A 27,284-nucleotide genomic window follows, 5' to 3' on the forward strand; every position below is an offset into this window, starting at 1 on the left:
CATTTTGAAAAAATATCTGTACTGAGTAATTTTCTTAAAAGATTTTCTGAATACTTTTCACAACACCCACATGAAACATCTAGAGGTCCAAACTGTGACATTCATAGTGATTGCCCTAAAATCTGATCCAATTATACACAGTCATGCACAGACACTGTTGTTGGAACTGTTTTCTCTTTAGCTTTCCTCAGCTTTCATTAGTAGAAGAATAGAGTAATAACCATTGATGAAGAACTGCTATGATATTGGGTCAAATCCTAAAGGTTGTTTTTTTTTTTAAATGCATGAATGAGTGATACCAGTTAATTTAACCAGAAAGTTTCTCTTGAGAACTACACTTATCAGTAGTTTTTTTGTTGATCTTAGCCTCACTAATGAACTGATTAATTACTCAGATAAAACCAAAACTTCAAGTGGAATTTTTTCAAGTATTTCAGGATTTGTTCTATTAAAATATGAGAAATTTGCATATCTTTAATATTTATTTAAAGGTAGCAACTATATTTAAACACAGTGCACATAATAAGACCCTGACCACATTGTGGAAAGCATTTTAAAAAGTTAATAAAATGGTGTAATGCAAGATGCCCTGTAGACATGCATTTTTGTGTATGAAGGTGTGCTAAACCAGTGGTCTCCAGAGGGGTTCTTGTACTCCAGGGAGTGTGCAAGACAATCCATTAGGACACAGTAAGAAAATATTTTTTCTACTGTAAATTAAATTTTAAAATAGTGCTTATTTCATCTTTATCATGTCCTTTTTAAATTTCTATTTTTTTCTATGTTTTGTAATGTACTGAATATATTAATACAGTGGGACACGTATATAATTTATAAATAAGTATACATCTATTGGGGGTGCATGCTTAAAAATTTTTTACTGGTAGGGGTGTGATCAAAAGTGTTTGGGGATCACTGTGCTAAACCACCTAAAACCATACTGAACAAATAACTTAAAAGTGCAAGGTGAATCAACTTAACACACTTTGCATCTGGACTATCTAAGAGAACGTCTCTGTATGCTACTTCAATGTTTATGCAGTAAGTAGGAGGAATAAAACCAGAATATAAACATAAACTAAAAGCAAAAGAATTACACTGACTTACATCTATATTTATCTTCCAGGTGTGCTTTACAAAGGGATACAACACCAGTTTTGAAAGATAAGACACGGATCCTTCCTGTTCGACCCCTAGTGAAAAAGAAACATTGGCTGATAATATGATCCATTCATGTCATCATTTGTTTACTGTAACGAAGTTCACTGCAGTACCGTAGTCATCACAGATGAAGTCCCACACAGAACCATGTTGCACCGCCAGTTACTGGGTAAGCGAGAAAAGACATACAAAAGATGTCTGTGGCTTCACAGCCATAGCTGAATCGGACTGTGCTGCTGTATCAATTCAACCAGAAATGGTCTTTTTCGAAAATAATTACTCACCTCCTTTTTTATGACAAAAGTGAGAGTAAAGAGTCTTTACCCTACACTTATTTGAACAGGAGTCTCTATGAGCTGCTGCTAAGCTGTTCTCAGAGAAGATGAGGCCTCTGACAGAACAGCAAATCAACCCTCTTGCCAAAGACTGTATAGCTTCATTTTCATTAGAAATGTGATGGAACAGTCATTTTTAGAAAATCTTTGCTTACTGTCTGTCAGCCCTGCCCTGACTGGTTTGAGAAAACAACAGGGAGCCAAGCACGACAAAGCAGCCTCTCTCTGCCAGCAGCGTGCAGCGACAGAGGCACTTGTAAGGAGTTCAGGTGAATGATGAAGCTTGCCCAGAAATCAGGGGAAGGCAAGCAGGCTGTACAGTTAGGCCATTAACAACACGGCGTGCTTTCTGAGCTCCTCCTTGCAGCACTCAAGCCTGTCCTGCGCAGTGCCAAGGGGCTGGTATGCTCCACATCAGTCCCTGTGCTGCCCCTGGTCAGCCTTCCCTCACGCTCACTCCTGCTCTGTCATGTGCCTGTGCTATGACTTTTGCTTTTTAACGTGACTATGAGAAAAACACCCTCGTGTGTGCTACAGGCAACACAGTGACAAACCTTCACGTCTTCTCTCAGTCATCTGGTTTATCTCAATTTACTCTGGGTTGCTGGCTTCCCCCAAGACTTTTATTTTTTATAATATTTCAAATATATAGCATCTATTGCAAAGACATATACAACATAGGAAGCTAATGCCTAAAAATGACATTTTTGAAGCAGAGCCTTCTCAACAGTTTTGAAGTGTCACCAGTAAGAACACCACTGGGAATAATTAAGTCATGTACAGGCATGCCATAGGCATGCATCAGGCTGTGCTGTTTGGCAAAGATGCACATTGTCTTTTTATTCCTATGTAAGCATTGTGGGAACCAGTGCTGCTCATTCACCCACGGACCTCCCCTGAAAACCCTATAAAAGGTGCAGCCGGGAACTGGTGGACAAAGGCAGATTTAGAACTTGCAACCTCTTGCTAAAGAATCTTGCATATTTCATCATGAATAAGCATTTGTCGTTTACCTACGCTTTCCGCACTCTACTCCTCTTACTCCTCTCCCTGAAATCTTTTCCAAATTAATTATGATCTGTGCCCTGAGAAACTCCTGCTGATGAATACCAGGCTCATGAAAATTATACAAGAGAAGAATGTAGAATGATGATTTCCCTGCAAGGCATATTAAATTGAAACTTGCATGAACCATGAGTTGTTCAGTTCATTCTCCTCTCCTCCCAAGTCAAACCAGTAATTTAGCATGGTACTGCAAATGAGCATGAGTGACTGATCAATTAAAACAAATCTGAAACGTGTTGGATTTGCAGAGCTGTGCCCATAATTAGATCAGTCATTGCCTGTGAATTTGATTAATATCTTTACAAATGACAGTTTTCAATTATAAGAAAAGTAAAGATTCAGTACATTTAATTAAATATCTCCAGTATTGCTATGCACTTCAGTTGATCTCTGCCTATTAAGTTTACAATGAAAACTAAACACATGTAACCCCAAGGTCACCTCTCTTACCAGTGTAATTCAAACCTAAATTTTGGCAAAATAGCTATGAGCTTTCCTCATACATAAAATACCTCTCTGTTTCATTGTGTCCTGCAATATACAGTTCCCTAGCATACCTGGGGAATTGCCTGGAGGCAGCCAATTACAATGTCTAATGTTGCACTTTCAGCACAGTGCAACATAAAGAAAACTAGACTGGGTGCTGCAAATCTAAACTGGACGGTTCAGCTCAGGAGCAGCCGGTGGAACGACCTTTATTTTCCTCTCTGCCTCTAACGTGGTTGATCTGGATTAACATCCCTAGCACACCTTTTCTGTTTTTCGTTAACTGGGTATCCTTGTTTATATGTTATTTATAGTTGCTGATAATTCAGAAGTGGATCAGAGTTCTGTGGAAGCCAAAGCAGATTCAAGAAATAAAACCTGGCTCTTAATACGGCCCCGTTCCTTATTACTGGTACACTACACAAAAATAAAATGTAATCTGGGTAACCCACAGAATATTGCAGCTGCTGCAGAGGATGTTATAAGAAACTGGCTTATCAGAAGTGATCCTGCAGAAAGACTGTATAAATCTGTACTTTTTTTTGGCAGTGGATCATCAAAGCTTCAGCACTGTGAGAACAATGTTATGGCACTTCAATACAGTTCAAAATGTCAATGGAAATACAATAATGGACCCATGTCCTTCCAATTCTATGCATAAATGTTTATCCTGACACAGTGATGAACGTGTCTGGTTGAAGGCGGCTCCTAAGAACCTTAAAAACACAAGGACTTCCACTGACCTTTTTTTTCCACTAAATTTACCAAATATAAAAATAATGGCTTATTCTAAAATTAGCTACAAACACGTGTTGGAATTAGTCTATGTGTTATGTGCAACATCATTAACCCACTGAATAGGAATACTGAAAAATGTTCTTAAGCGAAATTTATTCTGTTGTATTTATACTTACAGGTACACTTTTTAAAATGAAATTTTAGATGAAGCATTCCTCAAATCTCCTGACTGCTACGGGTTGTAAACACATTAGATTAGAGATTAACCTGTTCTATCTTTGAACAAAAATTACAGATTGAAAGCTATAGAAAATGGACAGCTCTGAAAAGGTTTAACATCCAGAAATATGGTCACATGCAAGAGTCTATATGATGGTGTTCATACTGTTGCTTCTTTATAATCCTCTTAAATTTATCTAAACAAATTTAAAAAGCCATATAAAGCCATAACCTATCAAGGATGTGCAGTCCCATAATTGCTCCAAACACAGAAATCTGTTTAAAAAGTTCTGGTTTCCAGCTCTTTCGTTGCTTAGCTTAACAAAGCTAGGATTGTAAGCCTAACCAAGGGCTGTATTGATTCAGCTAAATGCAGCCATTAAACCATCAGGTTTATTGAATTTTGACTTCAATTACTATTTTTTTCAGTTTCAAGCCATGCATTTTATAATGAGGCAGGCAGCTCATTACCCCTTCCCCTGTGCTGCTGGGAAAGCCTCTGATCACCCCATGTTCAGAACACCCATACATACGTGTCGTAGACATTCAGCAGCCAGTTGAGGCACATGTCCACGCAGAGAGGAACATTGACCAGGTTATTGTGCTCTTGTTCCAGTCGATCGTAAATGGTGGTCAAGCAGTTAATGATCTGCAGAATATCCATCGGCTGGTCATTTTGTTTGAGGTTGTGCTGGTCCAAGGCATCACAAGCAGCAGATAGACTCAGGAGATCCACTGTTAAAACAAAATTTAAAAACCTCAATAAAGAGACTGAAGAGAAACAGTGGTTGTATTACCTATACCCAAAAAGAAATAGAACAATTTACTCGGTTTACACGCCTGGCCAGAGGACATTCTATGTCCTCTGAAAGTCATGTGCAAGACTGGTTTCAAGACTCCAACAGGTGCACTGTTTATTCAGCTGTGGTCTTAAATGTCAGTGTTTAAAAAAGTGAAATCTGGTTCATTTTTAGATGTAAAGTACCTACTATGCTATTGGATCCTATGGAAATATTGCACATAAATTACTACGTAAGTAAAAACTACGTATTTCATGTTTTATGTTCCTAAAGGTAGGCTAATATTTGACTACTGTATTCACCAAATGTGCTCTACACATAGCACATGCCATCAGCTGTCCTGAGATGTGCCATGCATTTCTTACAGAAGTAGAGCAATCTTAAATGAACCAAACTCCACAAGAAATATGCAAACAAATCACAACTGAACTGGGATTAACCTCTCTGTTACTCTTCTTCTGGTGAGAGCAGGGAAAAGAATGTTCCAGAAACATTAGATGACCTCTTTCAGTTATTAATGAATTTTACCCATTTTTAATTCTGCAGAGCATTTACATTTATAAATACCTCTATGACATTATGGAGTAATACACATTTAAACCCATCGGTAAACACACAACAGAGTTTTTTGTCACAGACATTTAAAAACTTGATTTTTTCATTCCAATTTAAGTCATTTACATTTTGAAATTCAGATGTTTAAGGCAAAACCCAAGTTCTCTCTCTCATCGCTTAGTCTCTGCATACTAACATCGACAGCAGCATTACATTTTGGGAGACACCAATTCAGAGAGTTCCGGGATGTTGGTTTACAAAGTAAAACAGGAATAAGAACAAAAGAAATCGGAAAAATGAGACTACTGATGCCGCTCTTGCTACTGCCACATGAAAACCCTTTGTAATTCCTTGCAGTGAATTTCCAGGGTGTGAGCAATGGGGTATTAAAGTCCAGATGCTGTCAGTCCTGCTCATACCATGAGCAGTCACAAAGTGCAGCACGATTCAACATGACTCGAGGGAGTAGCATCTGACCCAAAATGAACCACACAAAATGATCCAGGAAATTCTTCACAAAACTGGGAAATTAACTGACCCAACCACAAGACCAGCTTTTTCTCACTGGAGTAAGAATGTGTTTTATTGAGTCCTGGTAAGCAACACCTCTTGGTAACGTCAAAAAAAAAAAAAAAAAAAAATGTGCAGGATCTAAATGCAGAAATTCATATAGGAATTTTTTCAGAACTTGATCCAGCTTAAGGGCACATTTGCCAAATTCACACTTGACATCTTATTTTACCAAGGATACAACTGACCCTTTGATGCCCTAGTAGAGATGAAAAATACTTTAGCTGCACACAGGGCTGGCTTGGTAATGCTACATGGACAGTATGCTGGGATTTCATAATTGCCAAAAGAATTTCAGGAGTATAAATTTCATCAGAAATCATTAGGGACTTCTGCTACTAAATCCCTTAAGCAATTCTAAAAATTTCATCCCCTGTGTCCAACATACCCAGTGCTAGAGTGAATAAGGAAAGCCTGGAATGCTATCTCCATTGGAATACCAAGAAATTTAACTTTGAATCTAGGGTTTTGTGCAGGGTTTTATTAGAATTTTACTGTTTTTACATTAGCACATATATATTTATTAAAAGAAAATCTTTTGGAACATTGTGTTTAACCTACTAGCATATAAATCATAGCTGTTCTAAGGTCAGTGTTATATCCTGAAAAAGCATATTTATCACACCCATTCCTGAGTCTCAGAAAAATGCTTTTCTTCTAATAATTTATTAGTCAAATTGGAAATAGAGCACTGCCTTCACAACACCTTTAACTCCGAGCTTTAGGCTGAACTCTCAGTTCCTTTGAGACTGTGAATCAACGGTAATTAAATGAACCCCTCAGGCATATGAGTGGCAGCTTAATTACATATGCAGCTACTGCTAAACATGGGTCATTCCACTTTGTGAAAGCTTTTCCCACTAATAAGCAGCAACTTCTGAAAAGCCTTTCACCCTGCTCTTCATCAACCTCCTGTCCTATCTTGAAGTTAATAACACATGTTCATCTTATAAAAAGCAAAAAGTGTTTGCCACCACACTCTGCTTTAAGGAACTTCTTTTTATGGGAAGAAGAGTGGCTCTGGCCTTTGCCACATTGAACTCCTCCTGCATCTTTCCCACTAAGATTAAAGAAATGCGTGTGTGGGGGTCCTCTCCCAGAACCAGGAATTGCGTATTTCTTTCCTGAAAGCAAATATGGAGGTCCCATGAATGGCAGACTTTGCAAAGACAAGCCCCAACAGTCAGATTATGTATTGAAGAGTTGCATATTCATTGCCACTCAGTGATTTGCAAAGCTTTAATTGAAATAATCCATACCACTTTATGCTCTGCACTTTTTGTGGGTTCTCTGTCACTCTTTTCTTCTTTTCTATTTAAAATTCCAAAACTGATGCCAAAATTTGTGTAAGCAGTAGTTTCTAGCTTATTCTGAAATCTAACTCATCTATATAAATATTTCTTTGGTGTCTAAGGCAAGAGAAAAAATGTTAGGATGTTTGTAACTAGACACCAACCCACGGCCAGACTGCAGGAAAAGTATACAAAACAACCTGGAATAACTAACAAACTGAAGGACTGAAGTGACAATTAACAGGCAGGAGAAAGTATGCTGTGGAGGTCACATACTGAACTGAGGGAAAACTCAACATATGGCTGATGATAAAAAGTATTCATGGTCTTCCCAGAAGGCAAAATCATCTCCTCTGTAACCTGCTGCTGTTGGTTGATACATTAAAAAAAAAATATTTAATCTAGCCTGCATAAAATTAAAGGAAAAAAGCACCCTGGCAGGAGTTCTTGAATATTTTCTTTTGCTGCATCTCCAAGAAAAGTTTGTGAATACACCTCATTTTATTGACATCATAATGTTCAGATGTGGTTTGCACTTGAAGATCAGATCTTTTAAAAGTAGCAAAACAAGAAAGTCAACATGCTTTGATGTGTTAATCAAAGGAAACCGTACTTTAAAAAAAAAAAAAAAAAAAGTGCAATAGTTACACCTGGCATGCCCACAATCATTTTGTCATTTTGAATGCTGGGATGACAGAGCCACATACTAGATTCTCTAAGGTAGCACATTACACAAGCATTTATTCAAGGATTACCATTTCCCATATTCTTCTCTGTGTTTAATATCCTAGTATCTCAATGTTCATTGGGCTGATTTACAAACCAAAAAGAACTAAAGTCTAAGTATAGTTTACTTTTAAAAGCGTTTCTATTCTCGCCACTGAGAAATAGGCTGTACCTTCACTTCTGCAGGCCACCTACCGTGCACACATCTTTAGTGCTCCTCAGCAGACAAAACTGCTCTGCTTTTTATGAAGTTTGCAGAAAAGAATATACATATGTATTTATTCAAACTCCTGCAATTTTAAAACGGAAATAAAAAGTAAGAACTGACAGCAGCACCTACTGCAAGTTGAATTTAGGGATTTTTGGCTATGTGTATGAGCCCTGAAAACCAGCACTGTGCTCTATTTCTACCAGTGCCAAACTGCAGAAAAATAATTTTGTAACGAGTTAGGGTTTTCTAAAAAAAATCTCATTAAGATGAGTTCACAAGCGATACTGAAATCATAGAACACATGAATACAACGATGGTGTCTCCAAGCAAAAATATTTGTAAGAACAAAGACTGCTAACCAAATTCCTTAAATACTTCTCCTTAGATACAAGTATGAAGAATGTGCTAAAGTAATCAGTGTAAACGCCACTGCATGTCTCTGAAAACATCCACTCTCAGAAAATCTACCTAAGTGTAACCTTGAGAGATCAACTCACTTCAGTGTATAATTACAATTCCATGCTGTAAAGTCTAAGATGAGTCTAGAACTATTCAGTGGTAGGAATCAGGGTAATACAGATAAAACAGGATGCAAAGTTTTACACTTTTAACCATAAAACTCTGTTACATTTGTGCACTGCCAGCTAAAGAAACGTGTAATTCAAAAAATTTTAGTTCCTTACCTCAGTGCTGCACTGATTACGAATACTTTTCACTGCATATCACTCCAGTTTCCTTACACTACCTTTCCACAGTGAGTGTGGCAGGAGTGCTGTGCCATGGAAAGATGTTTGTATTTCTGATCATCATAATTCATTGTCACTGTATTCATGTTGAAATATTTCATTATGTTACAAGACTTAATATTTTTTTTTCTTTTTTTTTTCCTCTTCTCTGTTTTTTTATAAATTCAGAAATTAAGTCTGTTCACTAGTGGAATTCACCCATGCTTGTAAGCCTAAAAGTAAACATGCTCAAAAATACTGAGGTTTGACACAGTTCCAGAAAGCATGTGAGCACAAATCCAAACTTGAGACAAATCAACAGTTGAGGCATTTGCAACTGTGTCAGAAATTTAACCCTGTAATTAAATGCTGAATAGTGACTGTTAAAATATTTTTTAATAACCCCCCAAATCGTACCACCTAATAAATTGCTTGCTTTGGCCTACCAAGAAAACTATGAGTAAATTATTTAGCTACCAGGTTACAATAAACTGGAAAGAAACTGTAAATCCACTGACAGGTAGAACACCATATACCACTTGAGAGAATTAAAATGTTAGAACATGCACATCACTAATGTATGGCTGATGAGAGACTTGTGAACATAACCAAAAGCTGGGGAAAAATTAAACTAAATGTTTATTGTGATAATCTTGTTTAAAGGCAACACCCCCTCAGGACTCAAGATTCAACTTAACAAACCATTAGCAACTCCAGCTCTGGAGCAATTATTTCACCTGAACTCTCACTGTTCCCAGTACACTACAATCCTGCCCCTTTGGTCTTGAGTTGTAAAGCTGTGGTTGACACAGGACGTGGCTCCAGTAATGAGCACTGTTAAAATACCCGACTAAAGAGTATAAAGATAAGAAATATGCTAGCTTTTTCTCTGATCTGTAGCTCTGTCTTACAAGGACGGATCAGCAGACCATCCAGCTCTTTGGTTTCGTAAGGAACATGCAAACTGGTGGCAGCAGAAGACCCTCCAGGGGAGAGGCTTCCATGTGTCACGCAGAGCTGGGGGTACCTGTGGGGGTGGTTTTCTGCTTCTGAAAGTTGAGAATAAACTTGAGCCTTGGTCATAAAGTCCTCCCGGCAGCGGGTGAGGCACAGGCACATACTTACAGCAGAGGGCTTTCTGCAGCCTGCGGAGTTTCATGGCAGTCCTGTACGCCGAGAATCTGACGTTGTTCAGGTCAGCTGTAGGTGGGAAATATTAAAAATAAAGGATCAGCTTTACACCTTAGAAAAAAACAGACTCACAAACACGTTGTTAAGTTGAACTAGAAGATTATACTAATTGGTTAAAAGAACAGAGGAAAATACATAGAGTATGTTAGAAACTCTACTTTGCTAAGCAAAAGCCCTCAAACCTTGTCAGTCAGTCATCCAAAAGAAAAACACTAAATCCTAAAGTGTTACTTCCTTTCGTTCAAAGGCACTGAACTTAAGAGCACTTGAAAGGAAACATCAGTGACTGCAGTAGTGTTGTCTGAAAACACCTCAGCCTTTAACACCACAGGCAGGGTGAGAGAGATAAGAACCTGAAACTCTTCCTTGTCTACTTGATGCACAAGCCAGGCTGCCTGCAGGCAGCCCCAAGAGAAGAGCTGAACTCTTCCCAGGAAAAAATAGGCGACTCTCAGCTACTGCTAAAGGTTTTTACCTCTAAAAAAAACAACGAAAAACTTTTATGCTTTCCTCCTAAGCAGATCCCAGCCATAGCCTGAGATGCAAAGCCTTCCTGGTGAGAAGCCAGCTCACCCAGCCAGGCAAAGTCCCAGGTTCCCACCTCCGAAATGGCTGGGAGCCAGTGGGCTGGGGCAGCACAGCGGGGAATGGCACCCGGCTAGGAACACGCGCTGTGAGCAACTTTTGCTAGAGCCTTGCTTCTCAAGCTGTTAATGAAATAAGGACTTGAGCACAAGACCCCACTGAATAGTTTAACCATGGCTTGAAAAACCTCTCGGGACTCTGGAGGGACAAGACGGGCCACACACCAAACCAGTCACACCACACCAGAACAGAGAAACCTCTCAGAGCATGGGAGACTCAGTACCGCTCCCTGAACATTATTCTGCACCAAATTGTGGTGATCCCCAACAGCAAGGCACAGCAACTGGTCTGCAGCCTAAGAAACGAACACTAGAGAAAACTGAAAATAAAGGAGGGGTTGTCTCAGACCAAATCTGGCCAGGAAACTGCATTTGCATCTTTCTCTTCTGTGAAACCTGATGGAGGAAGATGCACTTTTTCTAATCTTGTCCCTGGCTTTGCTGAGGGCGGCCTTCGGCAAACCCCATTTACAACAAGAATGAAGATAAAATACAGTGAAAGCAAGGTTGAAACTACAGTGGCTGAATACCTGCCATCAGTACCAGTACCTCGCTAACTTCTGATTTAGAGCTAGATTTGGCATGCCAAGACTACAGTGCAGATACATCATCGCTTGCATTATTCAGAATCAAATTCAGGATGTGGAAGCGAGCACACAACTGTGGAAAGAGCTTTTTTTATGTGAGTAGATGAAAGGTGTGCAGCTTCAAGCTGGTATCTTCATCAAAGAGAACCCGGGTAAGCCATCATGGTTGCTGTTTTGGTGGCAAGTCCATGAACTGATGCTGTTTCCCAAGCGGCACTGCCGGGGCTGCACTGGGAACTGAGGTGGGGAACAACACTCTCAGCACAGTCACTCCCACCACTGAAAAACCAGACTGCTGTTGGCATGCTTTTGGCCCTGTCACCTACCCAACCAATCCCTGGGCACAGGCACGCCCAGGCATTTAAGCAGTCTAGGGACCGTTCCCAAGAGATCGGTTGGCATCCTGTAGTCGAAGGGTTTTCTAGCACAGAAAGGGAATGTTTGTGCCAGCCACTTTCAGCACCCAGCAACACTGGTGAATGCATTTAATTTATTGATGAAACCTGTGGGGTCTAAGGAGTTAAGGATGGGAAGGTGTTTGAAAATTCTAAATTACTGTGTAATACAAAAAAGAACATTAAAAAAAAAATATAATGGCTCAGAATAAAGGTCCATTTAGCCCCCAAAAATGCCTCTAACCCTGGCAGATTCTTAGAGAAAGAATATAATGAAAAAAAGGACAAACGCAAAACAGTTCCTTGCTGGCATATGCGCTGAGGTGCTATAAAGCTGTTTGCAATGTGGTAGCTTGGGTATGACTATCCCAACATCATTTACAATGCTGTACAGGTATAGGTAGCAGAGGGAATATAGTCTCAATTGCATTAATTTTAATTAAGCTGTTCTGAATGAGTAATTTGAGGTTTGATAATTCAATAGCTTTGTATACCTTAATAAAAGCTGTGGAACATTTCTAAAATACGTCTTGCAGTAGAAGGGAAGGTTTCAGCATTGTATATCATTTCTTTTTCATTGCACAGTTCCATACACCTTTTTAATGGTCAGTTCTCCTGTGTATTGTTCCTGCCAGCTCCCTCTCTCACAATCATCCTGACAGGTCCAGAAGGCTCAATGCAGTGTGGAATACAGTGAGCAATTTAAATAAAGCAACTTAATTTGTCTAGAAGGGAAATTAATAAAGCAGTCTCTCACAAACACAATGTGACTTCAGTTACATCTTGTACCCTTGTTGAAAATCTGCACTGGTATTCTGGAAAAGAATATACACTAGATTATGGCTAGCATTTGATAAAATGAAGAAGCCTTCCCTAAATTTTCCCTGAATATTCTGAAAAAAAGCTTCTCTACTTATTATTTACACTTTAAGAAATATCAGTAAATACATATGCATATTTCAGGGCTTAATCGGGGCAGAAAGTACAATCCATGAAGACACTTAATCCTGAAAGTGCTGTAGTTTACATCTATTTACCTGTATATGTAATACACACTGAATTTATTATCAACCTTAATGACATTGCTGCCAAGAAGCATCTGCTATAAACGATCAACAAGCAATGTCAGGAGCTAGTTTCAGAACCCTCATCTCAGGTTTTGGGAAAACAGAAGCAATGTCATCTGTTGGCGCTACATGCTGAGGCCAAGTGTAGCCATCGCATGCCTCCACTCCTACCTTCGTCGCTGTTGTATCAGCCCATGCCCCGTTACTGTCCTCCTGTCAACTGCTCACCTCCAGTCTTCATTATGCCACCACCTCCATGCTCCTGATGGACAGCTCTCTTACCAGGCAGTGACAGTCACTTAAGGTCACTGGATCTTAATGATTTAGCTTTTCCCATCCCTACTCCTATGAAACTGTTGGTGGTGTCTTTCCTCCCCCAGAGCTACTGCTGGAACGAATGTGCTGCTCTGTGGAGCGACGAGGGGAGCCCAGGCCTCGCCTAATCGAGTTCCATATATTTCCTGTGCTGCTGTATGACCCCATTTAAATGAACAGTAGAAGGTGAGACTGTCAGGGAATGAGACTTGGTCACCGGGCTCGGGAGCGTTGGAGGAGACTTCGAGTAAGGCAGCGTAAGGTGCTGCCCGGCCGCACGCCAGCCGTTACAGCCAGAATGGGCAGAGGAGGGAGGAAGGCAGCTCAAGCAGCAGCAACCTTCCAGGGGCCTGGGGGAACACCGGTAGTTCCTCTTTCCCTATGTTTGTGGGGGTTTGGGTTTTTTTTTTTTGGTTCTTTCCCTCCTTCCTGGCTCCCAAGGGAAAAAAAATCCGATGCTTTCTCCGCTCCCAAACAGCGCACTGAGAGAGTCAGGGCCCAATAAGCCTTGACTCCAGAGCTTTTATCATTTCTGAGCAGGTGGGAGAGCTCAGTATGCCATGCAAGCTTTCCTCGAGCACTTTCCTCCCACTCCTAGAAGGTATGTATGCACCACCTCGCCATCCAAATGAGGTGGTCAGAGGGCTGAAAAGCCCTTGGAGCGTGTGAAACTTTCGCAGGCTGTTTAATGATACTCCCAGTCCTCACCACTCAGAAGGTAACTTTCAAGCTTTGAACAAAAAATGTAAATGCCCAAGAGCATAAACTGTTTATGGACTGAAACAATGGTGTAGTGGAAGAGGTCACGAGGTCCCTGGAAAGGAACAGACTGAGGAAAGGATCACACGGGAGTATTTGGTGACACTCATATTTACATTCCTGAGCAAAGAGAAACCATGGCTCTCCCGTCGCTCAGCCATGAATGAGCTCTCTGTTCAAGGGAATATGAATCTCTGCAGGGGAGAAGGTTTAAGATTGTGTTACAGAAGACCTGTAAGACAGGGCAGGTGCTTACAGCTGATGCCTTCGCAGCAACAAACAATTCCCACCAACACAGCAGTAAGATCTCTCCATGATCTTCCTAAGCTTCTGCCACAGCCTTCCCACGGTCCTGGTGAAAGGAGCTCGAAGTGCTAAAGCATCAGTGACTCTCAGAAATCAGGAAATCGCCTTTCGCTGCTTGCTTCTTTTTATTATAGACATGACAAGCACCTCCCTTTGCTTCACGGCAACTAGCACAGTAGGGAGAAGGTTATCTAGGCAAGTGATTTCCTCCATGTCCATCATATGCCTACAGCATATGAATATATTCACGTTCTTACATTAATTTATATTAATATGAATAACACTGAACAAGAACTAGCACTCTTATTACACATGCAGCTTTAATGAAGAGGACTTCAGACTGCTGATAGGAATAACTCAAATCAGAAATACTACGAAAAGATGATCAGGTAATTAAATCCTAACCTTCTCTGCATAATTCTGCATATTGAGAGAAATCTCAAAATGTAAGGGCTATGTTTGTTCTCAAAAGAGCTAAGACAGCCTCACCAACACATTTTCCAATGTTGTATTTCTACAGTATTGTAGAAACAACTGTAATTACACATAGCAGATCCTTCTGCCAGTGGATAATCAGGTTAAAAAAACTCCTCATTTGAGAAGTGGTCAGTGATTTGTATCAAGAATTGATATTACCTGCTGGAATGTCCACTGACTACTGACACAGTATCACCAAATAAGATGTTGTAGATTTTTTTTTTTTTTTTAAATCCTCCCATGCTAAGATCCAGATTTTACATTGGGATATGTATTTTATTTAAAAAAAAAAAAAAAAGAGATCCTCACATTCTTCAGTCTTACTACACGAAATAAGTTGGTAAGTAACTAAAAGCAATAAAAAGATTAAAAAACAACAATAAGTTTTTAAGAACAACATATTTAACCTGAGGTCTAGCATCCAGCATGGAGGGATATTTGTTTCTATTCTTTAGTAGTCACATCTATAACCCAGACAACAGGTTTTAAGTAAGGTGTTATAACTGAACTGCTTTCCATGGTAGTCCTTAAACAGCCTATCCCCCCTACAGTTGCTCCAGCTGCTCAGAGTGCTGAATGACCGGGATGTTTCATTTGATAATGTACTGTCCTCTGCAACATCGTAATCTCAGTAAGTGTTTAAAAGCTCTGGGATGGGTCAAACTACCTCCTGTCAAAGGTTATTCATATAATTTGTCTCTCACACACAATGTAATATGAAGGCATCTCAGGAAGTACTTTCTACTTGGGAACTTCCTTGGTTTTTACTGTAAAGAGGGTTATTTGTTTATATTATTGTGATGATTATTATTATAATTGCTTTTTAATTAATGAGGACAAAATACAGCCATTTCACTTGATTTCATGGGCAGCAATTTTCTCACTGTCTGGACACAAGCAAACTGAAAACAGCAGCTTACACGTTTCACGTGATAACTCCAGTGTAAAATTTGGCAAATTAACAACTAACTTATTTTAAAGACATTAGATGTCATCAAGTCAAATCCTCATCTTCATTTGATAAGATTTACAGAGTTTTGAAGATTTTTTTTTTCACGCCCACTTCCTTGCAAGGAAAAAAATGTGAACCTACAGTGATATACCTGAGAGTTGTACTCAACCACAGCCTGTTACATGCTCATACAGCTGTTCATAAATACACTGCCTGCAGTGAATAAACTATTTTGGGAATTACATGTCACTGTGGTCTCTGACAATGCCTACCTAAGAGAGGTTAAAAACTGTTTACTGTACAGTCCTGAATAGACCATAATTCTGCTACCAGCCACTAAGCTTTCATGTTTCAGCATCTGACTTTTCAAGAAGCTTCATCTCACTTTGATTCAATACAGCTGTGATTCCCTGACCAGCTGATAAGAATGCTGCGTTTCTTCCTGCTGCCCAAAACCTGCATATAAATCTTTTAATGATGCCCTACTGTGACATGTATCACCTCTTTAGGAATTGTAATTTTAAAATGCAAATGAGACGAATGCACAAAGGAAAGAAATTAATCAAGTAACACTGCTTAGTATCAGTTGAGTCTTAACCATTGACTCTTATTATAACAATAATTAATGCTATCATTTACACTGTTTTGAGAATCAGTAACAGTAAACAGTGTTGCTACACACACAGACATACAGCTTAACCACTCTCCATGAAACAACACAGCACGCTGTACCAGACCCGTTTCACTGACTAAAAAAGTTGATAGTGTCTCTGCAAATTACTAAGTGGGAGGTACCCAGGGCACCAAAATGCTACTGATTGCATCTAGACCAAGTGGACGAACATCACAGCATGTGCCAGCATCCCAATAACCAGACCGATTGACATGACCTTCAGGTATTTAGTTTTAACATGCAATGGCTTTTCTTCAGCCTGCAAACCCGAAAGTGTAAAAAAGGATATGATGTACACCTGGGTTACATCCCATTATGGGGTTGGAATGCGAGTAGAGTTGCAGAAAGGTCAGAAGCCCTTCTGTCTTCAGTAGGAATCAAAGGACTGATGTGTGCAATAGGCATGTGTCTTAATAGTACAAACATGGAAAACAGTTGATTATGAATAAAATCTCATGCTAAATACATGATTTAGTAGTTTGCAATAAAAACTATTATGGCAGAGCAGGGTGGTTTAGCCTCTTCAGGCTGCATTTCAGAAGGACAAATCAAAATATACAAACCAAAAAGGATAAAGTTTGCCTTGGTCATTTGGAGCTGGAAGCTCACATTGCTGCACAAGAGCCGCCAGACAAGATCAACAGAGCAGCTGCTGCCAAAAGCCTGGTGGAGGCTCAGAGGTACCTTCCAGCATTCTCCTACCTTGTGTAAAACAACTCGGACATGTCTTCCAGGTACTCCACAGACAAAATGTCCCATCTGTCCTGTCAGTGTTACCCCCCACCCCCATCTCCAAATTAAATGGAAAGCTGTCACCACCAGTCCACCACAGGCTGCAACAGTGAGGGTGTTTTTCACCCTCTTGTCTTGCCTTGGTTAATTAGGAGAGAAACAGATGTACACAACAACATTTCTGGCTGCACCCTGCTACTGCAATTACTGTTCACAGTGACATTAATGCACCTCGAGGAGACTCGTACTGACATTACATGGGAGGGCTGGAGAGGGGGGACACTAACAGTATGGCACGACAGGCCAAGTTCTCCTGAGCCAACACTGCAAAGGTTAGAGCCATTTGCAGCTTAGAGGCAAAATACTATCCTTCTGAGCCAAACTGCCTGCCGTTAAATGTTCACTCTCAGAAGATAATCTGAAAAAAATTATGCAATCCCAGTCCACTTTGATCCTTGCTCTTCCCATCTCTCCCCTCACCCAAAGGTCCTTGAGCTCTCCAGGACCTCAGAAATAATACAAATTCTCATTTCAGTGATGCCCTGGAGCCATCATGAAGGATGAGAAAATTTGTAAGGGGGCTGTCAAAGAACTGTGTAAAAAAAGCAGATCTGATGCAGGGGAACTGCTTCTGAAATGAAAAGCAGCTGGAGTAGTTCTTGGTAATTTAAACGGTAATTCAAAGGGAAGTTAGAAGAAAATGGGAATGGTTCATAACAGTGTAAATACAAACCATGGGACATCTGTCAGTTGTTGTTTAAGTAATAAAGAAGAGCCATCGAGAACAAGCATTTTAATATCTTAAAAGGAAAAGCTTTTCTGTTAAAAGAACAACCAGTAATAAATTTTTCATACACATATTGCATTTCAAATCAAATATTTTGCAGTTATTACCAGTATCTTTATAAACAGCTGTGTTTCAGCAAATGATCTCAAAGAGAACTTGAGAAGACTTCCTTCACGGGCAGGTTATTTTACAATTTCTATGGGTGCTTCCTCTGATGCAGTCCCTACTGAAGACAGGATACAGGGCCTTCCTGGACCGACAATCTGATCAGGTACAAGAGTGCAAGCAGAATGTTTCTACCTTCTTTTCTTAGTACCAAATAACACTCCCATGTAATCTAGCTTCATTTTTATAAATACCCAAACCTCTAAAGACAGCTGAGCCAATTAAGTTTAAAACTTGGAATTCATCTATTTTAACAAAACGTAATGCAGCAATTTGTAGGTGTGTGAACTGTATACGTGAAGAATAAAACTAGTATTATTCCTTTTTCTTACAGAAGTGTCTCTTGTGTCTCAAAAGACACAGGCAGATGAGGAATGTTACCTTGTGCCAGGTCACACCTTCCTCATTCACTCAAAAAAATTAAACCTTCAGTAATTTGTAAGAATTTAGTCATAAGGATCCCCTAGCAAATTATGATACACTGGCATGTATAGAGAGCTGCATCCCATAGCACAATTATTCCCTACAGGCTAAGTGTAGGAGTTGGAAAATAGAAATGAAAACTCTTGACAGCATTGATGTGCTTGCTCTCACTTTTTTACATTTACCGGGACTGCAGAATTCATGTTTTCTACCAGATTTTAAAATGCACACATACTAAGCTCTTTATAAGCTTATTCATATGAATGAGAAGCAAAATTTGGATCCTAATGTGGGGTAAAATAATAGGATCTAATGAGTATGCAATACAAAAATTGACTCTAGTAATATCTTCTTAGATAAAATATTACTGAACAATCTGAAAAGACTTCAAACATCCCATTATTACCATTCTGACCTGAGGCAAAGCAAAGCACTGAAAATACATCAAGGGTTCTGTTCAAGACTAAACGGGTTATGCTTGCAATATGCAATTTGTATGAGAGTTAGGCAATGATGAATACACCCAGTTCAAAAATAAAATAAATTGGTAGGTTATCCAGTAGCACTTTTATCAAAGCTTCACGCTATGTGGCAGTGCACAAAGAATCACCTTCTCTAATCCATTTTGTATACATATATGAACACCTAAGTTTACTAAAAAAAAACCCAAACCACATTATACATCCTTTGCTAAGATGAAAATCGCTTCCATATTAATGAGTATTTGGCTTCAACCCCAAAAGAAATAAAACTAGCCAGAAAGAGGATTGTCCTTTTGGACATTCCTTGCTCCTGAAAAAGAAAACAGCAGGATTTTATAAGAAAAAGAAACAAAATCTACCTAACCATTTTCCTTCTTTATGCTGTAAGAAACAAGGATATCTTAAACTCCTGATATTTGCATGACACCAAGGGTGATAAAACTCAGGTAAACTACAAACTGACTTCAGCGGTCACACATCTTTTGAACTGTTGACTTGAACCCATCAGGATACTTTTCTCCCTTATATACAGTTACCTTTTCACTTCTTGATATTCAAGAGTACTCTAGCTGAAACAGGGAAATACCAGAAGACAAGCAGTTGCAACAGGACGTTAGGTCTGACCAACAACAGCATCAGAAATATCACAAAATCTTTGGATCAAAAGTGGCTATGGAGTCAGAGTGCAGTTCAATGAACAGGCAACTGTTTGAAGATCTACCTGTATTAAAGGGATGTCTGCATGTGCAATTACTATTTGTCCTAAATCCTTTAAACCACTCTACTTTAAGATTATAAATATAAAGGAGACAAACAGGGCAAAACGTTATAATAAAATGGCAAGTCAATACTTGTCTGCTTTTGCATTTGGTTAGCCTAAACTTACACATCTTATATCCTTTTTTGACATACAGATCTGTATTCTGGTTAATTTTAAACAAATTGATGCCACAGTGCTAATACTATACGGAAAAATATCTTCACATTGTTTCATTCCATTTTATATCACTTTTCTAAAATATTTTTGGTATATCTTTAACTGCAGAGCACCACAGAGATACCTGAGTTAACTTGTAATAGATTATGCTGGCATAATTAGACTGCTTTCAGCAGCTGAACTAGAGTTTAGCAGGAGATAATTTAAGCTATTTTTCACCATGGTAAATAAGCTTGCACTAGATGCTAGATTTGACTGCCCTAGCGCTCAAGCTGGCTCATTTAAAGCCGGTTTATGTATGTGTACTGTACAGACATAACCTCCTTTATGACTGCAGCATAATCACCGATATTTCTTTTAGAGAAATAGCTTAATTTTTATTATACCCTTTATTATTTATTAACAGAACCATTAAAAGCAAAGAGTTAGCTATTAAATGGTCTGCCAAGCAGCCTATACTAGAGCATGGATTGACCTATTTTATCTTAAAGATGTGATTCTGTTAATAAAATCCAAAACTGCTAAAAAATTATAAAAAAAAACCCAAACAAAACCAAACAAACAAAAAAAACAACCCTCCACCAGAGAGGCACATCTGAAGTCACAATAGGCACACAATCTGGGTATTCAAAATGACATCATGACAGCTGCCATGCCTTCCAAGTATTGAAAGTGCTTTAAAAATAAGCAGTGGTAGCGCAGTTTGGCAAATTGCTTCAATTGGCTTCTTACCATCCAAAAGTCAACATTAACAGCAGCTTGGTTTGATTTTTTCATCTGCCTTTTGTGAAGTAGATTAGACAGTGAAAAGATTCAGGAGGTTTTTTTTTTTTCCATTTCTGTCCCAGTCTTTCAGTAAGAGTTTGCAACAATGCACCCAAATTACTTTGTAAACTCAGTGCACATTCCAAACATGCTAACTGAAATATTTTTTTCCACTGCATTTTTGAAATGTGTTATTATGCCTTATAGACTTCTCTGGCAGAAAATTTTAACCTTGATAAAAGCACTGCCTCTCAATTTTTTTACTGCTACTGGAAATCTTTGTTTTTCTCCCAAACGAATTTTTAAGGCAAACAACTGGTAGAGACGTCTTACCTAAAGACTGGTAAAGCTCAGTCATCTTGGGATGATCCCAGCAGGTCGTTTGCGTCTCATGGCTACAATACAAAACATGAAAATTAGTAAAATAAAATTGTTCTCTCCGTCGCACAGCAAGTGATGCAGGCTGCCCATCAGAGCAAGGTGCCAGAGCGCTGCCCGCAGCCCGAGCTACCCGGCAGGAGGTCTCGGCAGCAGTAGGCACACCTTCTTTCCACAGGAGGCATTCACTTGGAGCACTTTATTTAGGCACGGGCTCAAGAAACAAAATTAAAAGTAATGCTAATACTAAAAAGACAGCAAGTGTTCAGACATGCCATCATGTTTTGAGGCATTTGCAAGAACACCGATCAGTTCTTGAAAACTCATTGCTTTTAAGAACGGATCATTTGCCAGCTCCTCCAAACCAGAGGAGAGACATTTAAAGGGGCTTAGTTCTCAAAGTGTTTATGGAAATTCTGACCAGATACTGCGATCCGTGGTATTTTTGACCTGCTTTCCCCTACACGCTCTTTCCACACTTCCCCACATGGTAGGTACGAGCTACCCAATGCAGCGGCTGCAATCCTTCCTTTCGGTCCAAACATCTGCACTAAAATCCCCATGCAACTGCCCGCTGACCCACCACCAGCTCACATCGCTTCTCAGGCCAGTGCGCTGCACCCCCCACACCAATGGCCTCTTTTAGCCAAGGCTATTGCTGCTCCTCGTGTTCCCGGGGACTCCCAGGCCCTCTCTCCTGCCCGGGAGGTCCCTGTGCGCTGTCAGGGGCAGAGCTGCTGGGAAGCCAGGGAAAAGCTGAAGCGGGGGTTATGAAACCCTGCGGTATGACTAGAATGTAAATTGGACAGTCTCTGCATTGAGGGTAGCAGTCTTCAGCTTTGCAACTCAACATGTTGCCAAAAGACATGCAGTGTGAGAAAGCCAACAAAATAAAGTGTTAGCGGGTGTAGTAGCAACTCATGTCTCCTAAGGTTACACATTTCATTATTTTTTTTTCAATGACAGCATAGCTAACAAGATCATGTTTCCATTAATGTAGAAAACTCAAAAGAAAATTCTCCTTATCTATCCTGTACTCGATAAAGTCCTGTTCATATAGAATTCATCTACATTAAAAGACAACCATGAGTATTCATAAAAAAGAATTCTGGAAAGCGTACGAGGCACACAGTTACTAGCAATCACATGCGATTTCTGTACTTAAAAAGCAGACATCCTGGTTCCAACACGCACACATCATTCCAGAGAAAATATGCAGGGGAGCAGGACCTGATCCACAGCGCTGTGGAGCTGCTGGAGCACACACACCTTCCAGCTCCAAGAGACTGAACCACAAGCCAGCCAGCAGGTTGAACACACCTATACACCCAACTGTGCACTGGAAGGCTGATTCGATGAGGTTATTTTAGCGAACAAACGGTCCTTGAGTTCTCTTTTTGAGGCAGCGATGTTCCCATGTACATCTTTACCCTCTATAGGGTAAGGGGTAAAATTTTCAATTAATCACTTCAACACCACCCCCCCTACTCAATGAAAAAAGAAAACCGTGGCATGTTTTCTTAGTATGATTTAATTTTAGTCTTAAAAACCGGCTATTTATTTGATCCATGTGAATACTTTACTGGCACAGTAACCTCTATATATTCAGTAGCTTACTATATATAATATTTCGAGATTTTGCTCTGTAACTGCAAGAAAGAATGAAAAGGATCGCAAGCGGTAAGTATAAGGAAAAAATGCTGCCATAGCACTGCCCTAGTCGAGCACAGGCTTTTAAACAAGCCCCATCTCATCAACCTCAGCATCCCCTCCCCTTCCTAATTCCTGCGGTGGCTGAAGGCAGTGAAAGAGGGAGGAGGACACTAAAAGAGCAAAAGCAGTCTTGTTCGTTGCTCTGGTAAAAAATGAGTCCTGCAAAGGGAGGTGGCGGCAATCATGTTCAGAAATCTGAGCCTGGTCTGTTTTTTTTAAATGCAGAAACCGGGTAGCTTCAAGTGAAAACCTGCGGATCTGAGCCACCTGCACCTGAGCTCCTGCATTTCCTAATGCGCCTGGTATGGGCAGGTCCTGCAGAGAGAATGTAGCACCAGCAGCTTTTCCCACACCCAGGTATAAAGTGCATTTTTGAAGAAAAACAGAGACAGTTTAGTTTACACATGGTATCCCTAAAAACTTGGCTACCTGAAACCTCTGCTTATACAACAGCAGCCCAAAGGAAAAGAGGAAGGGAGCGTACTCACCGCAGGAGAGCCCTGCAGCCAGAGATGTCACAACTCAGGTGCACGGACTGCAGACCCAAATAAACATTCAGACCCACAGACCTGGGACTGCAGTTTGTTCACACCCAATGTCAGCCCCAGATCAAGTTCCCCAGGTGTGATCCTAGCCACCCTGGCTTGCTTCCCCATAGGCAAGTAGCCCCAGAAGGAGGGGATATTTGAGTAGCAACTGTACCCTGGTTTGGATGCCAAATCATGTAGTAAAAAACAAGCAAGAAAAAAAAATTACGCACACAGTTAGGAGAAACCTCTGCAAATAATCTGCATTACTTTCTCTATGAAATTAGCTTGGCAGCCCCAGACTGTTCTATGGATAAACTAGACCACTTCAGACTCCATAGCTGTTAACCTGGTAGCCTTCAAATGCACTGATTCCCCATTAAAATATGTAAAAGCCATCAGATATCTAGCAAAGGTGCATCTGTGTAGGATTATGAAATCCCATGCCTGTGTTGGATAGGAGAACAAAAAGGATCATCTTAGATGGGGAAATCTATTATGGTTAATCACCAATCAACATTAGATGGACAAGTAATTTATTGGGGTTTTTATTTTCAGTTTTTATGGTAAGGCCTAACCATGTATCAGTGAATTTAATGTGTACGGTTTAAGTTTATGGTGTTTACTAATCTTACTGAAAATACATAATTGCTTTTCTTAAAATCTTGTAAATTACATTTCCATTGCCAAAGCAACACTGGACTCCAACTGTTTTCAGATATTTTTAATACCAGTAATTCCAAACCACTACTCAGTGTGCTTTTCTTTCATGGTATGAGATTAATTCTCTTGGAGATGTACATTTTGTAAGGAATGAGTGCATTTGCTTAACCTGCAAGTGACAAAGTCTGAATTTGCTGGGCAGGTACATTTTCCCTCTTTTCCCTCCCTTGCTTTATTTATAAACTTAATGGCAACTTAGAGGAAACACCCCTTTCTTTAGGCTATAAAGGGCAAGTCAGTAGAGACCTGAATTCTTGCCCCTGCCACCCCCTCAGCAGTGACCACCCGTGGGGCAGGGGGCCCGCACCCGGCTGGTACTGCCACCCTCGGCAGAGATCACTCAACCTCAGACCCTGTACCAGACCCAACGACGGACTGACTCGTGCTCTTGCAAGAAAAAGCAAGGCTTTTAAAGGCAAATGAACCTTGGTGGCTGATTTCTGTGGAGGCTGAGTGCCCGTACCGAGCCAGGGCAGATTTCGCTGGTACTTTACATGCAGAACACAAGAAGGCTGCAGCTATTCCGCTCCAGCTAAAAGGCGTTTGCCTCTCAACTGAATGTTTTCAGCTCAGAAACTTATCAATGATTCTGCACACAAGGGCAGCTCCAGGAAAGGTTAGATTCCATCGAGACTATTCTTCATAAGCCTCTTTGCCATTTTCAAAGGCCATTTAATTGTGAGCTTTGGGGTCGGACTGGTGGGGGAGGATTTGTGTGTATGCCCTTATTGTGAACACCGTCTGAAGTGAAATGCCAGCTCAGCAGTTTCAGGCAGCTTCAACCACACTTGGGAATGCTGTAGCATCCTTAATAGATCTGCAGCAAAGCGTTTGCCAGAGTTTCAAACTCCGGTGAACAAGGCCCTTTACAGCTTGCAAGTCAGAAAGACATGAAAAGTGTAGCGCGAGTCCTCTTGACTAGCAGCATCTAAAGCTGGGTGAGAATATGTTTAGAAATAAGCACTCGAGATGCTTTTCCAACAAGCCATCAACACAAAAAGGCATCAGTGCACACAGCCAGTAGTTTTGCAATATTGCACATGCTCAGAGGATACATTTTTCAATTTGGCTCTACATTTAGGTCAACTGAATTGATCACTACCTTTTAAATCACGGACATTCTGCAACAAATAAAAATATAAGTGGGCTCATGTGGCATATTTTCCTCTTTCTCACCTGACTTAAGCTGCAAAGGTGGAAAGAAAAATAAAACCAGGCCTGAAAAGAGCAGCAATGGAGAATGGTGACACCTAGACGCTGGTGTGACTGGCACACTAAATACACTGATAATTCAGTGGGATGAAAGCATAGTCTTCACTCAATACATCCTCTGGGAATCGTACGACCACTTCATTAAAGGATGATTATATTATATTAGCAAGGATAATTTTTATGTGGGGAATTCTGTCACACTATGCCTGTGTGAACTCCTCTGATCCTGCCAACAGCAGAGAGATTTGTCTCTCATCACTGTCGGCAGAGCCAGTAACACACAGGATTGAAAACCTGAAATCAAGAGATGATACCCTAACTGACACACTAGCTGAATTACAGTTCCCTTGTTACAACTTGATCAGTTTGGACAGAACACAGTTATTTTATCTTCCTTCCTTTTATATTACTTCTGAGCAAAACCAGCAGCAGGAAGAATGGAGAGCAATGCTTCCCCCCACCCAAATTCCTGCACAAATTCCCCCTCCAAACATTCTTGCACAAGCCACACTGAAACACTCTCAAAAGCTTTTAACTGGTTCTGATTGCACCCCTTCCCCCTTTTTTTCTTTTTTTCTTTTTTTTTTAATAAATATCTGGGATTCAGCCTCATGTGTATTCACTGCTCAGTTCGAGAGTCTAGAATTTTAGGTTGCAACTGCAGAGCCCTTTTTAAACTCTTACATCCCTCTTCATTGGTTCTGCTTGTGCTTTTCCCCTCACCCTTCATTAGCAAATGAAACATGAACTAGATGTGCGTGTGTGTAGATGTGAACAGAATAAGGAATTCTGTCAGGTAACAATAGTTACATACACTTGCAAAAAAGCCAAAATTAAAGTAATATTTTACAAAGCACAGAACTGATCCATTTTCAAAGAACACAATTTACAGTATCTCTCACCTTTTGGCTTTAAGATTAAAAAAAATGTTATTCCAACCACCTTACGACTGTTGTGGAAAAGCCAAAACAAACACAATAGAGTTCTTTAGACTTTACTAAACTAACCTAAATGCAGCTGAAATTGTTTGTATGAATAGACACTACTGCTCACTTAAAAGAAAAAAGTTTTCAACAGTAGATGACAGTAATTGCCAGGAAGGCTTACTATTTGTCTTCTTACAGTGTTTCATTAATTCCTTAGATAAAACAAGTTACTGCTATGGAAAGTATTAGCAATTAGAAAGGTGGCACTCCTTTGTGCTTTACAAAGGACCACTGTTTTCATCTGTAAATCTAGAGACTACTGATCTGTGCAGAGATTATTTCTGTTTAAACCAAGGATCAGTGCCTTTTCAGTAGGAATTTGACTTTAGCATGTTCTATTGGCTTTGGTGAGATTTATCAGGCTGCTGAAGGCAGGCACCGATACATATGAAAGTTTCTTGCTGATACTGGAAATGAATAGTAGAAGGGCAAATATCAACTGCCAAGTACTGAATAGTAACTCCTTTTTTCTCCCCTTGATGTTAAACATTTATTTTGTACACTCCGTCACAGGCAGAGAGTCCTGCTCAGTGGCTAGGGCTTGGCGAGCCTGCCCCCCCCAGCCGTTCCTCTCCACTGATCTATTTGCTTTTCAAAGCCTATCCTCTCCACTTCTGCCAATGCAATTTCACTGCAGGGTCTCGTCAAATCCAGGCTCAATCAGCGATGGCCTCAAACAATTCCTTAGTGCTAAAAGGTCAAAGATCCTACATATAACCGTCTTTCTTATCTCCTCAGCTCCCGTACGCACACACACCTACAAAAAAACACTTCTCAGCCCAACTTCAGCTGAAGATGAGGAGTGGGGATACTGCTGGTGTCCCCCGGCTGCAAGATGTTTTAAAATAGCTATTAAAAGACAATATAGTGTACTGCATAACAACAAGGAAGATAGCACTTCTAATTCAGTAGCACAGAGGGAATCCCCTCCCAGCTTCTGTCTATTAACTTGAAAGATTATTTCTAAGCTGGAGATTAGTGGGAAAAATCACACACCTCTAAGCACACTTGTTTTCAGAAATGCTGTTAAAGTTCACGCCTTAACCAAGTTACAGCAGACGCTTCGCGCTGCACAGGTAACGTTTCACAGCACTGTGCAACCCCTTAAAAGCTGAGGAATAACGAAAAGAGCAAATTCCCACTCTGAAAAGAGCAAATTCCGCCGCCCCCCCGCGACACTTCGGCGATTTCCCGGCTCGACCTCG

At 40.2% G+C, this 27,284-nt stretch overlaps 1 protein-coding gene across 25 annotated transcripts in view; it reads right to left on the minus strand.

Annotated features, from left to right (window-relative positions):
* The window catches only part of DMD (dystrophin), a 1,076,492-nt gene that overhangs the window by 56,310 nt on the left and 992,898 nt on the right, over window positions 1-27,284 (minus strand). For all 25 annotated transcript variants that reach the window (XM_042788288.1, XM_042788292.1, XM_042788293.1 and 22 more), the window contains 4 exons: window positions 20,874-20,935; window positions 10,009-10,083; window positions 4,538-4,739; window positions 1,108-1,193 (listed from right to left, as the gene is read on the minus strand). In XM_042788288.1, the coding sequence (XP_042644222.1) occupies window positions 1,108-1,193; window positions 4,538-4,739; window positions 10,009-10,083; window positions 20,874-20,935 (425 nt within the window). The remainder of the gene's footprint in view (window positions 1-1,107; window positions 1,194-4,537; window positions 4,740-10,008; window positions 10,084-20,873; window positions 20,936-27,284) is intronic.

This window comes from Tyto alba, unplaced genomic scaffold (genome assembly GCF_018691265.1).
Source record: "Tyto alba isolate M040663 unplaced genomic scaffold, T.alba_DEE_v4.0 Super-Scaffold_14, whole genome shotgun sequence".
Lineage (NCBI taxonomy): Eukaryota > Metazoa > Chordata > Aves > Strigiformes > Tytonidae > Tyto > Tyto alba.